This window comes from Heterodontus francisci, chromosome 9 (assembly GCF_036365525.1).
Source record: "Heterodontus francisci isolate sHetFra1 chromosome 9, sHetFra1.hap1, whole genome shotgun sequence".
NCBI classification, from domain to species: Eukaryota; Metazoa; Chordata; class Chondrichthyes; order Heterodontiformes; family Heterodontidae; genus Heterodontus; species Heterodontus francisci.
In genome coordinates, this window is record NC_090379.1 from 33,167,762 (window position 1) to 33,184,377 (window position 16,616).

Below are 16,616 nucleotides of genomic sequence, written 5' to 3' on the forward strand. Positions count from 1 at the left end.
CCTTTGCCCATTGATGCCATGGTCTGAACTGCACTCTATCAAGGTGTCATCACTCCGAGCAGTATCCAAAGCTGAATACCAGTTTGAGAGATTCCTGCATTTCCTGCCTCTTCCTACTGTTCTGGATGACCACCCACCTACTATCCCGAACTCTCTCTGCCTGTGGGCTGACCACCTCCTGGAATGTCTGATCCAGGAAACTCTCCTGCCCCCGATGCTCCGCAATGACTCTAGTTACCCCTCAAGCTCTGAAATCCTGAGCTCAAGCTGAAGCAGCTGGAGACACTTCCTACACGCATGGTTGCCCAAGACATGTGAAGTGTCCAGAAGTTCCCACATGGCGCAGGAATTACAAGCAACAGGTCACAGCTGCCCATCCATGATCTAAGAAAAATATCTCCTCCCTCTTTTATAATCTAGTTAGTACCTTGTATAAACTATTAATTTTAATTAAAATGCCTCTAGATCCGTTGCTGTTATACTTCAATTGGAATTCTATTAATTAATCTAAGCTGTAAATTGAATTCAGCAATTTATAGTGTCCTGGTACTAGTTTAACCAACTACCCAAGATTAGAGAAGAAAAACACCCTTACAAACTCAGCAATCGATCAGCTACCTACTATTCTCCGACATCACTCCTTGCTTTTTCTGGAAAACACTGCAGAAAATCCACTCTGTCCCTGCTCTGATTTATCAGCTGCCGGTGCTGCTGCCAGGTCTCCCTCACTCAAACTACTCCTTGTTTTGTAAAAGACCAGAAGAGCACCTCTTCCCTCACTGCGCTGAATTCCCACACTGACCAAATTCCCTGAGCCACGTGCTCTGTCGCGGCAGTACTCTTGTCAAGCTGGACTTCGTACTACTGAGCACGATTGCTTTTATATTCTATACCTCTATTTATAAACTCAGGTAACCCATACACTTCAAGCCACTTTTATCAACCTGCGCTGCCACCTTTAAGGATTTGTGTGTATGGATACTTTCCTCATCTACACTTTTCAAGATCTCCACTTTAATTTTCTCTTTAAATGAGGATGAGAGGAAGAAAAGCAAAGACCATGGGGTAAAGGTTGTTTTATTTTAATTACATAAATTGTATATAGAATGTACAATACAATTAGTCTGACTTGGTACAAACTTTCACCAAGTACAATAATATTTGAACTTGAGTTTCATTTCTTCTACAGGGTGTTCTAAAAAGCCATTTTAATTTTTAAACCATAAAATAAAATATTGCACACTGATCAAGCTATTATAGAAAAAGGGTGTGCAATGGGAGTTGGTGCTTTTCAATAAATAATGCAGAATGATTTAGTAAGCAGGTATTTAGCAGCAACTCAAAGACAAACAAAAGTAGAATGTAGACTCCTAGAAAGCAGTGATGATTTTGGTACACTAAATAAAATATTACTTATCAAAAGCTACAGTCGCTTCATTTGTACTGAGCGTTGTAGCACTGGATTTAACTTCTACGCATTTCGTGTAACCTCTGTGCCATGGCTTGCAGTTCACTTTCAATTGCTTCAAGGTTCTCCATTTCTTGCTCCTGGGAAAATATTAGAAATGCCTAAATGTTAGATATTGCTGAGAGAGAATATCCAGGTGACTATTGAACAATATTTTCACAGATGGAAAAGGAAGACTTGCATTTATACAGCTCCTTTCATGACTGCGGGACATTCAGAAGCCCTTACAACCAATGAAGTACTTTTGAAGTGTAGTTTCTGTTATAATGTAAGAAACGCACCAATTTGTACACGGCAAGCTCCAACAAACAGCAATTAAATAAATGACCAGACCATCTATTTTAGTGGTGTTGGTTGAAGGATAAATGTTAGCCAGGGTATGGTGAAACCTCCCCTACACTATATTGAAATAGTGTCGTGGGATCTTTTACACCTAACTGAGGACAGACGGGGCCTTATTTAACGTTACATCTGAAAAACAGCACATTTAACAGTGCCACACTCCCTCATTACTGCAATAACACATCAGCCGAGATTTTTGTGTGAAGTGGAACTTGAATTCTCAATCTTTTGATTCAAAGGCATGAGTGGCACCACTGAGCCAAGGCTGACACGAATACTAAATTATTATAAAAATATATATTAAATATTAGGAAATTAATCATGCTTTTGCCCACAGATAATTGGTGAATATAAAGATTTTTTAAAATATGCAATATAAAGCAGGCTGGGAGACGGGGGCCGGTAAAATCCTGGTTTATATTGCAGATTTTGTGGTATGTTGGCCTTCGTCACCAGGTGTTTTGAGTAAAGGAGTAAATATATCTTGCTGCAATTGTATAGAACCTTAGTGAGACCACACCTGGAGTATTGTGTACAGTTTTGGTCTCCTCAGCTAGGGAAGGACATACTTGCTGTAGAAGGGAGTACGACGAAGGTTCTGGGATTGTCTTATGAAGAGAGATTGAGGAAACTGGGCCTGTATTCTCTACCGCTGACTTTTATTCTCCCGCTGCTGGGAGTGGCGGTTGCGGTGGGCGAAAAAGATGGTGACCTGCAGGTGCAGGCCGTGGGCTGCCATGATCTAGAGCACGGTGGCTTATTTCAATATGCAGGGTGGTCTGCCCCCCCCCCCCACCCCTCCAACATCACGTGGCAGGGACCGGCTCTGTGATGCCGGTAATGGCATCAGCTGCCTCTGCGCAGGCACTAGTACCATTTTTAAAGGGTTGCCAGAACTGCAGAGTGTACAACGTTCAACCCCAGAACTCTCCCACCCCCCCACTCCACTTCTCCTGCCCTCCGAATACACGCTACATTAATGTGAGCCTTTTTCCCCAACCCTCCCATACACAGCAAATCAGAAAATAAATAGCCCTGTTTGCACCGCCCCCCCCACACTTAAATTGAATAATTGACCTCTTCCCCCACCCCGCCCAACTGCACAAAGTGCAGAGGTCACCCCTCCCAACCACCCCCTCCACACTAGAAATGCAGAGTTGACCCCATCCCCCCCACTCACTACACTAAAAAATCTAAGCTCCCCCCCCTCCCCACTTCCCCACCCTGGTGGCGCCAGCTTTCCCTAGACAGGAAAGTGAAATGAATGCCGGCCATCGCGTGGAAGATTGTGGACTGCCGGTAAGATCGTGGTATGTTAATTTATTCATGTCCTTCATTTCAATATTTAAAGTTGGGTCCTGTCACAGAGCAGCAGGGAGCTGCCACTGAGCCTCACCACTGCCGGAAAGATCGGGCCCGGCAATCCCAGCGTTAGACTCCATGGTGGGCTGCTGCGATCCTCCGGCCCCCAGTTCCCCACCCCCAACCCCCCACCACAGGAGCTCAACAAAATTCAGCCCTGAGAATGTCAAAGAATGAGGGGTGATCTCATTGAATCTTACAAAATTCTTACAGAGTGGATGTAGATAGGATGTTTCCTCTGGCTGGTGAGTCTAGAACCAGGCTCAGAATAAGGGGTAGGCCATTTAAGACTGAGATGGGGAGGAATTACTTTACTTAGAGGGTGGTGAATCTTTGGAATTCTCTACCTCAGAGGGCTGTGGAAGCTCAATCATTCAGTATATTCAAGACAGTAATTGATAGATTTCTAGATATTAAAGATATCAAGGGATATGGGGATAGTGTAGGAAAGTGGCATTGAGGTGGAAGATCAACCATGATCTGGTTGAATGGTGGAGTACACTCGAGGAGCTGGATGGCCTAATTCTGCTCTTGTTTCCTACGTTCCTAAAATCGTGGGGAGTTGTGTCAGGTTGGCTCCACAATGTGATCCCGCTGCCAGGGCATTTTACCAGCGGCTGGACCAGATGCGGAGCGGCTGCCTGCTCCAAGGAGGCAGACATCTGATTATCGTAGCTAAAGGCACAATTAGGGGCTGTTTTATGGTCCGTTAGCATTTTGCCGATGGCAGGGTGACCCCCACACCCCCGTGGGGTGGCCGCCAGCAAAATGGAGGCAGCCTCCCTGCGGCAGCCCAGTGTGCCAAGCTCGATGGTCCAAAGAGGTGGCTGCTGGCAGGTAAGACAGCCCCCATGGGCCCCAAAAACTTCCACACAGGAGTTTCCCCTCCAACCCTCAGCCCGCTGAATTTTTAATTTCTTTTTTACTTACTTGGCCCAGCTCCTGAGGTCACCTGCCTGCCTCAGCAGTGCCCACCTCTGACAGTGGCACTGCTGTTGCTTCACTGTTGGCCTTCTGAGCTGGCAGCATCAGCAGCCTACCCGCAGTACTTAATTGGACTGCCTATAGTAACATTGCCGAGGCAGTCCTGCTGCCGGCAAGTGCAGGCTTGGGACTCACTTTTTGCCCTGACGCCGGGGTCCCCACAACCCTTATAAAATTCAGGCCTTGATAACAGAAATCGGAGATTTCTGGAACTGGCTCCACCAAGCCACCTAGTGGCCAGAGCATGTAACTACACATTCATTGACATGGCAAAATTGAGTGGGAAATGTCAACTGACCAATTTACAATGGTAACTGAAGGCAGAAAAGTGTGATCAAAAATTATGACAACAGAAAGTCAGGTTTATGGACAGGCAGTGCATATCCTATGCAAGACTTTTAATCATATAAATATCAATAGAACTTTTTCTTAGAAATTGCAATACTATCTACTTGGTGAGGAGAATTCAGATTTTTCAAGTTTGGAAATGTATAAATATTTTATCAGAGCAGATACTTTCTGATCTAATTTGACGCAATAACAGTTTCAGGTAGTCTTTGAAAGAAAATGCCTACTTCCCTTCATCGTATAAAATCCTGAAGAACCAATTATCAGCTGGAACTTAACAGTTAATATTCTGATGGATTCAGTACGTGCATGGAAGTCTTTACATGTCAAATGTATATTTTCTTTTAAATAGCAAAATGGATTTGTACCAAGTAGGAGAAGAGAATGATTTGTACTGGCTTCTTGCCAGATTTATAGCAATTTAATCAAAGTATGTTGCTATTATTTTCATTTAAGGTTACGGCAACCAATTGTACTTCTACTGTATCATTAAATGTGAAATAAATAAAACTGGGGTCAATGCGAAGAATCCTAATCAATGAAAATCAATAAATATAACATTTGAGTGAAGAAACAATAATGAAAGTTGAAATCCTATTTTGGCTGCTCTCAGATCAACTGCCTTTGCTGGCTTACAGAACTGATAAAGTTATAGAGTCATAGAGATACAGCACTGAAACAGGCCCTTCGGCCCACCGAGTCTGTGCTGACCATCAACCACCCATTGATACTAATCCTACATTAATCCCATTTCCCTCTCACATCCCCACCTTCCTTCAATTCTCCTACCACCTACCTACATAGGAGCAACTTACAATGGCCAATTTACCTATCAACCCGCAAGTCGTTGGCAATGTGGGAGGAAACTGGAGCACCCGGAGGAAACCTACGCGGTCACAGGGAGAACTTGCAAACTCCACACAGGCAGTACCCAGAACCGAACCCGGGTCACTGGAGCTGTGAGGCTGCGGTGCTAACTACTGCACCACCCAATAAAAATGCTTAATAAAAATGTATTTCCAGGTTTTTGGAGCTAGGATATGCCATGATTGGGGCGGCACAGTGGCGCAGTGGTTAGCACCACAGCCTCTCAGCTCCAGCGACCCGGGTTCAATTCTGGGTACTGCCTGTGTGGAGTTTGCAAGTTCTCCCTGTGTCTGCGTGGGTTTCCTCTGGGTGCTCTGGTTTCCTCCCACAGCCAAAAGACTTGCAGGTTGATAGGTAAATTGGCCATTATAAATTGCCCCTATTATAGGTAGGTGGTAGGGGAATATAGGGACAGGTGAGGATGTGGTAGGAATATGGGATTAGTGTAGGATTAGTATAAATGGGTGGTTAATGGTTGGCACAGACTCGGTGGGCCGAAGGGCCTGTTTCAGTGCTGTATCTCTAAATCTAAATCTAAAAAATCATGATCCGTAGTCGTCTATGATAAATATGTTCACCCATTAGACAGACTGACCCTATCCCCCATAACATTCATTTCTCTGCCTCATGAATACAGTGGATGTTAGCTCTTCAATTCTTTTGTCTTACATCAGCTCAGTAGAACAATTTACATTCACCACTATTGAGAATCATAGCGAGTAAAGGGTTGACATTGTATTATCTTGAAAACCACTGCCCATCTTGTACATAATATCCACAGACAATAGAATCATGAAAAGTATGTATAGAGGTAGAGCTATTGGAAATATCTAATTATAGACTGCATGCATGTGATTGCACTCATCACCATCATGGGTTTTGAAAGGAATTGGTAGGAGCTACAGTTATCAGATGGTCAAAGGAAGAGAAACTTTACAGACTTGCTCCCTCTTGAGGCGAAATCTGAAACAAGAGTTTTGTAGTTGACCAAAAACAATTAAATTAGGCACTGGTCTTACCAACTAAGAGAATTTTTACATTATTTTTCTGACAAATAGATTGGGGAAGACCTTTTATTAAAGTACTTCCCACCCCTCAACCTCCCTCCATCATACCACATACCATCTTCTGTCTTTACCTTGCAGCTGTTGGAGTTAAGTCTTCAATAATGTTTACACACGTCTTCCCTGAACTATTTCCTTTAAGTATACTTTTGCAGGTTAGAGGTGATTGACACAGTTTCAATGATGTACTCTTTAAGAATGCGGTAACAGAGAAATGCCTGCCTCTGTACAGAATATTATAAGTATTGGGTATGAAATTAGTTTTGGCTAGGGATGCCCACATCCCATGGATGAATTTTTAAAAAAATTTAGTTTTCGTTTCCAGACTTCATTGAACTTGGACTGGACTATCCAAGCAGGTATGTGTTTGCAGAAATTACAGTGGCGGCGCAGTGGTTAGCACCGCAGCCTTCCAGCTCCAGGGACCCGGGTTCAATTCTGGGTACTGCCTGTGCGGAGTTTGCAAGTTCTTGTGACCGCGTGGGTTTTCGCCGGGTGCTCTGGTTTCCTCCCACCGCCAAAGACTTGCAGGTGATAGGTAAATTGGCCATTGTAAGTTGCCCCTAGTGTAGGTAGGTGGTAGGGAATATGGTATTACTGTAGGGTTAGTATATATGGGTGGTTCTTGGTTGGCACAGACTCGGTGGGCCGAAGGGCCTGTTTCAGTGCTGTATCTCTAAATAAAATATGGGCTTGCAGGCTTCTTCTGTCTGGGAAATTAACTGTTACACCAAACGATAAATGCAGGTTAATTATAAACACTTCTCTGCAAATAAATATCCATTTAACTTTAGTTTAGTTTAGAGATACAGCACTGAAACAGGCCCTTCGGCCCACCAAGTCTGTGCCGACCATCAACCACCCATATATACTAATCCTACACTAATCCCATATTCCTACCACATCCCCACCTGTCTCTATATTTCCCTACCACCTACCTATACTAGTGACAATTTATAATGGCCAATTTACCTACCAACCTGCAAGTCTTTTGGCTTGTGGGAGGAAACTGGAGCACCCGGAGAAAGCCCATGCAGACACAGGGAGAACTTGCAAACTCCACACAGGCAGTACCCAGAATTGAACCCGGGTTGCTGGAGCTGTGAGGCTGCGGTGCTAATCACTGTTCCACAAGAATGAGTTGCTAATATTTCAGTAAAGCTGCAAATTCAACACAATACACAATCTCATTCAATCTACGCGCATAATTTGCAGTCTTCTATACAGTACATTTCACACACATCAAATGTATATTTCATTCACTACATGTATGTTGTGCGAAACATCAGCTTTTGATTGGGTCAACCCATCATCGACTGTCTACTGATTCCATCAAATATTAAGAAGTATGAAAAAATAACTAAGCAAGAACAAACAGTTCACACAAAACTGCTTCACAGACCTGAAAAACATCTCCAAGTGGTTGGAATTATCATTTTGTATCTCCAGACCAAAAATAACATTCAGAACCGAATAAGTATATTTTTTTAAAACTGGGTAAAAGCAAATTTGATCTATGCAGATTGTTTTATACTGAAAACACTACATAATTTTTTAAAACTGCTTTGGTAAGGTTATCTGAACTTGTTTCAAAATAAATAAAACTGAAACAGGCCCATGCTCCAGGTTCAGTTGTTTTAATTTAAAATGATATACTCCACTCCCCAGCCTCTCTCTCCCCTTCCTTTCAAGCTGTCATTCATTCCCTGGTCCTCCACTTAACTCTGCTCCCAGCTTTGACTGGGACCGCAACAAAACAACACAATCACACATCAGAAGCCAGAGTGCCACAGGACGTCAGCAATGGATTTATAATTTTTGTTAAATTATTTGTTTAAAAATTAGCCCAGGTTTTTCCATGTTGCCAACTATATAGTGAACTCTGAATCTCAGCTGGGTCATCTTGTGAGGGGGCCGGGTGGGGTGGGGGGGACTATGAGTAGAAACATGGTTAGCAATCCAGAAACTTTCAATACTGTCACAATGTGGGACAAGTTGCCCAATTACACTGAATATAGGTCCAGTGTATTGCATGGTAAGTCTGTATAAAGGGGAACTGAGGATGTGAAAATAAGCATACACTAGCCTCCAAATGTGTGCTTATGCTTTCCCTGAACATTCAAATGTTATCGATGTTGGGATGCAATTTATTTAGCTATTCACAAGTAAATGAATCCACATTCAACTCTAGGTATTGTCGTAAAGTCATTTCGTTTTGCATCAAAGTTATAGTTACAGCGTGAATATAACCAGCAACTGGGGTGTGGGCTCAACCTGACACCAGAGCAATGTGAAATGAGTCAGTAGCCTCACATCCCTTTGCTTCAGGGGCACTTTAAGCCTCGATGCTTAGTTTACATTTCAGTTTAGCATTGGTACGAATCTGAAAGAGTTTTGCATCAACACAAACTTGCAGTGTTAATTGGACTGTATCCTTAATCACACATTTAAAATCAGGTTCTGCATGCACACATTCTGCTTTCCTAAAATGTTAGGCCTTTTGCTTTCACACTTGCATTGATGAAACACTTTTGTGTGCCACCTTACTGCATGCAACTTCCCACATTTAAACAGGAAGTGAGCCTGAAAATTAAGTTACAATTTTTTAATACATTTATGTGTTTATCACGTGTGTGTGTGTATGCCTATTTTATGAATAAAATACATATGGTGTGGTTTATGGAAAATGAATTTGTGATATGACCTCATCACCATTTGCTGAGCTGGAGTTGTATCAAGCAATGATTTATGTAAATGCTTGGCCCAGTGTATATGCTCTCTTTCAGGAATAGTGTTCAGGAAACTATGGGGATACTTATCTTTCCAACACTTATTTCATGTTATCACACGTTTATTTTTAAATGCACAGTAGAAAGGCATCTCAGATGAGTCAGCTATGTTATTCAGTGAGCATCTAAACTATATAGACCAAAAAGGTCCCAGGTTCAATCCTTGGTCTGTGGTGTTTGCTGATCTCAGTCAGATTAATGGTATGGGGTATTACACTTAGCCTTGATGCCAATGCAAGGGAGAAGTCAGACAGAACTGCTGCAGCTGATCACTATCAAGCAGCCCTTGCTAGAAGTGCTCATTTGTGGACATCCACTAAATAGCCTGGGTTGTGATGCCTCCATGGGAAAATAGACATTTGGCATTCTGTATCAAGCTCACACCTCAATAATTGCCACCTGCTGATTTAAAACCTCAAGCAGAGGCAGGAATTTGAACAAAATACAAATACATAAATATAATAATCCTTGGCAATAGTGATTTTGGCCACTTGCACATCGCTGATGTTAGCATTCCACCATTGGCAGGCGTAGCTTCAGGTGTCTAAGCCCTAAGCTCCGGAATTCCCTTCTTAAACCCACCTCTCTCTCCTCCTTTAAGACACTCCTTAAAGCCTACCTCCTTGACCAAGTTTTCGGTCCTAATATTTCCTTATGTGGCACTGTCAAATTTTGTTCGATAATGCTCCTGTGAAGTGTTGAGACGTTTTACTATGGTAAAGGTGCTATATAAATGCAAGTTGTTGTTGATTAAATATTACTGAATGTGAGGCCCGCAACAACTAACCTCCACCTTTTTCATTATCAGTTTCACTTGTGCAGGTATGTCTCAAATCTTGCTACCGGCCATGATATAACCTCAATGCTCTAAGATTTAAAGGCAAGTGGTGCTGACGCTTGGTGCCACCATGCAAACTCATCTCACCATTCCGTATGGATATATCAGATGGTTAATCTTCTACAATATCTACCCATGACTCGTATCCCTGAAACCAAATCTATTGATTTCAGTAATACTTTTTCTTCTAGACCAATAGTAATATTGTGATCTTTGTGTGGTTCTATGATGTTGTATAACACCATTGTTGCCACCTGATATGGAGTGCCATGAATAAAATGCACCAGCTGTCATATTAAGGGTTAGCGGCAGTAAAATAAAGACCTCAGTAAGTTCCACAGGTAAACAAAACTAAATTGAGAGTCACAGCCTTGACAGCACTGAATGTTCTAGCTTTGCTCTCATTGTAGATATAATTTGAACCCTCCATTGGTTGATAGTAATGGTTACTATATTTGGAAATGGCTTAGCTCACTTATTAATCGGTTGCTATTTTTAGAATGATAAATAATATGTACAGTGTGAAGTGATCCACTTTAGCCAGTCACACCATGTGTAAAAACATTAAATATTTGCTAGCTTCTATTACAATGAATGTATGAGAGATTATCAAATATTTCTACTTGGGACTATGGAGAAGTGAGTTTCCCAATATAATCTAAAAAATATATTTGCAGTATTAGGCCTTTAAATAAAAATTTATGATGGCCACTTTATGTCTTATTTTTGCGCAGTATTTTATATCTGATTACTCCTGCACCCAATCATATTTCACAATCTTCCTCACCCCTGTTCACTGTACTTTGATCAATACATTATTAATATTGGTATTGTCAATACTCAATTAAATTTACAATGTTAATTCTTTCCACACCACATTACACTTGTAATTATTTATGACACCTTAAACAGGATTTTCCATTGATTGCCCTCAGTCCTTGGTCACAATTTCAGTCACAAAAGCACGTGATTCTGTAATTTCTTATTTGAAAAAAAGTTTGGGTAGAGTCTGCCTGCAGTTCTATGTTCTGTCCACCGGATGCCAGATGGAACACCTTATTCCTATTCTGAGGTCTGACTGGTAAACTGTCCAGTTGAGTCACTGCCCTCATTTAACAATAATTGAATTACCTGTTGGTTGTTTTTATGCTCTTCCTCCTCCCCTAACCTATAACCCTGATCTATCTTCCCCAATCACCCATACCTTCATTCTCTGGCCTCCAACACTGTAAACTTTCCCTGGCCATCTAACCCATCCTTCACCTGAAGGCTGAATTTAATCTCTACCACTCCCACCTTCAACCTAAGGTACATCTGCTAGTAATAGTAAATATCTTGGTATTTTTTGTAATACCTTTCCCTGCCACAACGTTTTGTTGATAACACTACTCTTATTATAAAACACCATCGGAGCAGATCAGACACTCATTATAAACTCGCATGATTCCCATTTCCAAATTTACAACCCATTATCTTCTGTCTGGGACATGAACCCTGCTAATATATATATGTCTTGCACCTGTTTGAATCTGTCACGTTTCAAAGCATCAAAATGAAGACAGTCATTTCCTTGATTTTCTGCACTTGATGACCTGGTTTCTCCCCAATGGCAAGGATTGGGAATTTACAAGCAGTTGCAAATCTACAAAAGTGCCCCTGCCCCCACCCCCACCCACAAAGGGAGTACTTGAGCAATGGGTTACAGAAACAAACCTAGTAAGAGATAGCTCCATCTTACCAGTTCACCGTCACAACCATGATCCAGATCACCACTTATGGGAAGCACTGCAGTAGATCAGCTTAAAATAAACATGAAATGACACAAACCTCATTTTTCCTATTGGCACTTCCTTCCTCTTCTTTCTCTTTCTTATCTTCCACTTCAAGTCGTTTTCGCAATGGGGATGATGCAATGGTTTTCTTCTTCCCTTTCTGCCTGATATCTTCTTCAGAGTGAGATCTTCTGTTTCCCCTTAAATATTGGAAATGATGCTGTTTGTTGTGTGGTTTGGGATTTCCGGATCCAAAAAATTTACCTTTTCCCTCAAAGATACCTCTGTCTTCATCATTCATTTCACCACGTTTTCTTGAGTTCTGCTTTGGGGAGCCCATCGTCTTCCAATTTTTTCTCTCCTCCCACTCTTCTTCAGACAAGTTGTCCTTTTCATCGCTGATGTTTGAGTATTCATCCTCTTCTATATCTTCATCCTTTGAATCCTGGTGGCTCATGTTGTTCTCATTGAATCTTATTTCTTCCTCTGAGACATTCCCATCCTCCTCCACCTCTGAACGTTCATTGTCTTCACTTTGGCTTCTGTCCTCTTCCTTGGTGGCTCCATTGCCTTGATCTTCTTGTGAAGGTTCTTCATTAGTTAGCTCCTCATCCTTACTGTCATCATAATCACTGTGGTTTTCTTCCTTGTCCTCTTCCTCACTCTCTCTGATTTGATCATCGTCCACTTCCTCTTCCTGGGTGTACTCATCTTCACTTTGCTCACTTTTCTCTAGACTATGATCCTCACTTTGGCTTTGATCTTGGGACTGCTTCATAACAGATTCATTTTCAAAGGAACCATGCTTCATTGGTTCATCTCTCATTGCATCTTTCTTTTCGGTCGCCATATCCCTATTGTCAGTTGCATGGCTGTTTGATTCTGTAGTTGTATCCTTAATGTTCAGAAAGCTGTATCCACTTACAGTCGGCTGTGTCCCCTCTATGCCGTCCTGCTGCTCCTTATCCTTTATTCCCACTATCTCAGCCGATGATCCTTGCTGTTCCTCTGTGGGGATCTCATGTGATTTATCTGCAAAGCAATCAATACAACAAGTGAACTTTCAAGAATTAATTTCGATTAATTGCTTTTACTCAGCTGTCATAACACACAGAAAGAAAAATGTCTTGACCAAACACTGATTCCCAAGAGGAACAAAGATAACAAAAGCTGGTTGTATATTACTTAATGAGTATTACTATATTAAATTAATGCTACTTCCACTTTTTAAAATAATGGCAGAGAGCAAGCTATACATAGTAACTGTGTTGTGAATCAGGAAATCTAATTATATACCGGTGCCATTTTTTTGCAAAGTAATCTATTTTAAACAGTCTCTGCTGTCCTCAGTGGTATGATATTTGTAAACTAAAATTACTGAAGCATGTAACTAGATTCTGGCAATGCACCACAAATATTATTTAGCCAACATTACATTACTTCAATCAAAAAGATGGTCTGCAACTGATTAGGTGTCTGGATTGGGCTGAGACATTACAATGTGCACTAAGGATTAGGTCGGTTACCATTACACTAACCTGCTGACGATATCTTTTTGTTGATGTGACTCTTGACAGCAGCAGATAGCTTGTCATTGTAATCATTGCTTTGCTTTTTTTGTAGCGCCTTTTCATTGGCCCCTGCACCAAAATTTCAAAGAACATGTGTTATTGGAACAAAATACTGGATCTTCCCAGCTTATCCAGAAGTGGTTGGATTACCTTTTTAGAGGTTGAAAATGTCATCCTCTTTGACATGACCTTTCTCAGATGTTCCTGTTTACTGTACCCTTGACAATATCAGATTCTAATGTTTTGCTTTCACCTTGAGGATGGAGTTACTCATACCTTCTCATGTTCTCAGTTAATATAGAACATCACAGTAACACAAGAATATTACTATCTGATTTCAGTAGTCTTAAATGGAAATGTCTTTTAAATGCTTGGGTACAATATTCTTTATATCGTTAGATTCCCAACTGTGTGTTTAATTGTGTTAACTGTGCTGCAAAGCATGGACTACTGAATTAATGTTCATGACAAAAGCTGGATGCTTTGCTCAACTTTTCAAACATTGGTGGTTATTTTGAAATATTTGATCTATTTTGTTAAAGATAATCCAACAAGCCAATATCCCCAACAGGCAGGATAGTCCTAGCTGGAGTTGTAGCTGTGGTAAGCAACACTGTTTTAGCTGGTCAGACTGCAGTAGTTCTGCCAACCTGCATGGAAGCTTTCTGTGTTTGGGCTAAGTGTGATCTGTCCCCAAGAACAAAGTGTGCACTCAATATTGAACAAACAGAACCCTTACAGGTGTTTGTGGATTCCTCAATGGCTTGACTGGAGATTCCAAAATATACTGATGGATTTTTCTTGTGTTAGAAATCGAGCAAACAAAAAAAAATTCTTCAAAGTTAACCTCTAACCCACGATTGCAGGTTATCTGGCGCTTTATTGAAACCTGATTTCATTAGAAACAGATGCACATCTGGTGCAAAGTTTGATTTGAAGCGTGTAATACACGTTCATTGGAAATATTAAGCCTCTCTTTCCAGAAAGAGATGGCTGCAGTCACTGCGAGTTTTAATTAAACCCTTCTCTCTAAGTGAGTTATTGGAATTACGGTAACATCGATGTGAGGAAAGCACAGCTGCAAAATTGTTTTCTTTTCTTCCAATTAGGTTAGGTGCAGAAAATATGCAGAGCTTATGGAGAAAGTGGCTACAGTGAACGCGCGTTAGATTGGTGTTCAGTGAGATGCAAACTGCCAGTCTGGCGCTATTTCAGATTCCTCAGTCTTACTCAGGTTTACACTGACAGAAACACAACTGTTGGGCAGTACCTTCAGCAGCAAGTTCTTGCAATTCTCGCAGCAGATTCTGATGTCGAAGTACTGAGATTATTCTCTCATCTGCAAAGAATAGGGAAGTTAATCAGCATTAAAATCCATGGATGTGACCGCATGTGTCAGTTTGAGTTTCATGGTGCAAAGAACTGCAGATTTTAATCAACTAAACTGTAGACGGCTGTGAAAAAAAATTGCAGCTATAAAGATTAAATAGATTTTTGCTTCGTAATGATTAACTAATTTAAAATGGAAAACAAGTCATATTTTCTTTTTGAGGAAAAAGACATTTTGGGAAGTGATAATCAGTTTGACCATGGAGATGAAATGGATTTCATAATTAACATAATGGAGTAGGATTAAATGGTGATAGAAAATGAGATGAGATGAAAGCAGCCTACCTCCCCTGAGAGCCTCCATACATTGCTGGCTGACTGGTAAAGGGCTGGGTTTGGACAGAGTGTCGGAGATGACCTCGACAACACATTTCATAACCTGCACAGCAAAAAGAGGGTTTCTGTTAGCGTTGCTTGGGGAAAAAGTCCCCCAAGGGAAAGATATCCAAGGTCAAAACGAGGTCAAACAACAACCGTGCGGAGTCTATCTTACCCTGGCGTCAGCTTTCGATTGCTCAACGGGTACAGGAGCTGAGAAAGCTGCAATAGGAAACAAAAGCACACATCAGGCAATATAATCTCATTTACTGTCCGTTGGAGAGGAATTTCAGAACGGTCTGCATGGGTTAGTAGGTCAAGACATTGGAGCTCCGATATAAACAGTCAACTTCTTGTTAACACACCATGCATCAGCATCATTTTATTAACCACAAGCATTAACGATCTGGGAGTCATCGGTTACGATGGGGTACATTGTACTCTGAGCGAACAGAGAAAGGCTAGGCAGCTCCTCGTCTCGCAAGCCTACTCTGTCCTTGGTGCTGAAAAGGGTCATTCCCGTCTCTCCATAACTCGTGATTTCTAACCACTTTCTTAAAACTCAAATCACAACATATCTACGAGACTCCTGAAAGAGGAAACAACTAATCGTCCTTACCTTGATTCGCAACAAGGAAGGTGAAAAATCCCAACGCTATCATTTTTTCCTGCAGGACGTGCATGTGCTCAATAGATGCAACAAACTCCCAACAGCGTGTTTTCCTTTATTTCTCGTACAACCCGCTTCCCCTTCCACAATAAAGGTAAAAGACAGAGAATTCAAGGCGGGGCCTTGGGGCTGGAGACTGAAGGACTGGTGATGCCGAACTGAGCTCCGGTCTGCTGCAGGACTCTGCAAACAGCGTGGATTGTAGCAGCGACTCCAGCTTTAAATCCCAGCAGCCGGATGTGACATCGAACAGAATCAACTGAAATCCCAGCAGCGTCTAAGACAAGAGCGATTCCAGGTGAGCAAAACTGCTGAGAAGCCACCTGACGTTCAATAGTTCTATTCTTACCATAGCAGACAAAAGGCTTCCAGGAAATCAGCCAGCTCAATCTTTGTGCAACATTAATACAAACATTATGCAAGTGATAACTTATTAGGTTAAAAAGTACGAGTCTGCAGATTCACCTTAAGCTAGAGCAGACTGAGATCACTACCTGTAGGTGTAAAATACGAGCTTTCAACACCTTTGTATTTCTGCACCAGCATTAAAAATGCAACATATATTTTATTTACAGACTATTATTTATGTTTCTGTAATAACTTTTCAGTATTCCAAATTTACCCCAAAATCATTGCAATTTTTAAGGCCCATTATTTAAGAATGTTTTAAGTAATTAAAAAAGACTTTCATTTATATAGGGCTTTTCACAACCATCGGACGTCTCAAAGTTCTTTGCAGCCAATGAAATATGTTTGAAGTGTAGTCACTGTTGTAATGTACGAAATGCAGCAGCCAATTTGCATGCTGCAAGGTCCCACTAATAGCAATGTGAT

General features: G+C 41.4%; 1 protein-coding gene across 1 annotated transcript; it reads right to left on the minus strand.

The window, feature by feature from the left end:
- Positions 1-1,464: 1,464 nt before the first annotated feature.
- On the minus strand, positions 1,465-15,774 carry chga (chromogranin A). The gene is made up of 7 exons (XM_068038270.1): positions 15,732-15,774; positions 15,288-15,334; positions 15,080-15,173; positions 14,676-14,744; positions 13,373-13,474; positions 11,890-12,866; positions 1,465-1,548 (listed from the first exon to the last, which is right to left on the minus strand). Exons 1-7 carry the CDS (start codon positions 15,772-15,774, stop codon positions 1,465-1,467), a joined length of 1,416 nt encoding a protein of 471 aa, XP_067894371.1.
- Positions 15,775-16,616: the final 842 nt, after the last annotated feature.

Coding starts and splice junctions, on each gene's coding strand:
- chga (XM_068038270.1), bottom strand. CDS start 15,774: ATGATAGCGTTGGGATTTTTCACCTTCCTTGTTGCGAATCAAG. Junction 15,335..15,731: donor CTTCCTTGTTGCGAATCAAG/GTAAGGACGATT, acceptor TTCCTATTGCAG/CTTTCTCAGCTCCTGTACCC. Junction 1,549..11,889: donor GTGCCAATAGGAAAAATGAG/GTTTGTGTCATT, acceptor ATATTTTCCCAG/GAGCAAGAAATGGAGAACCT.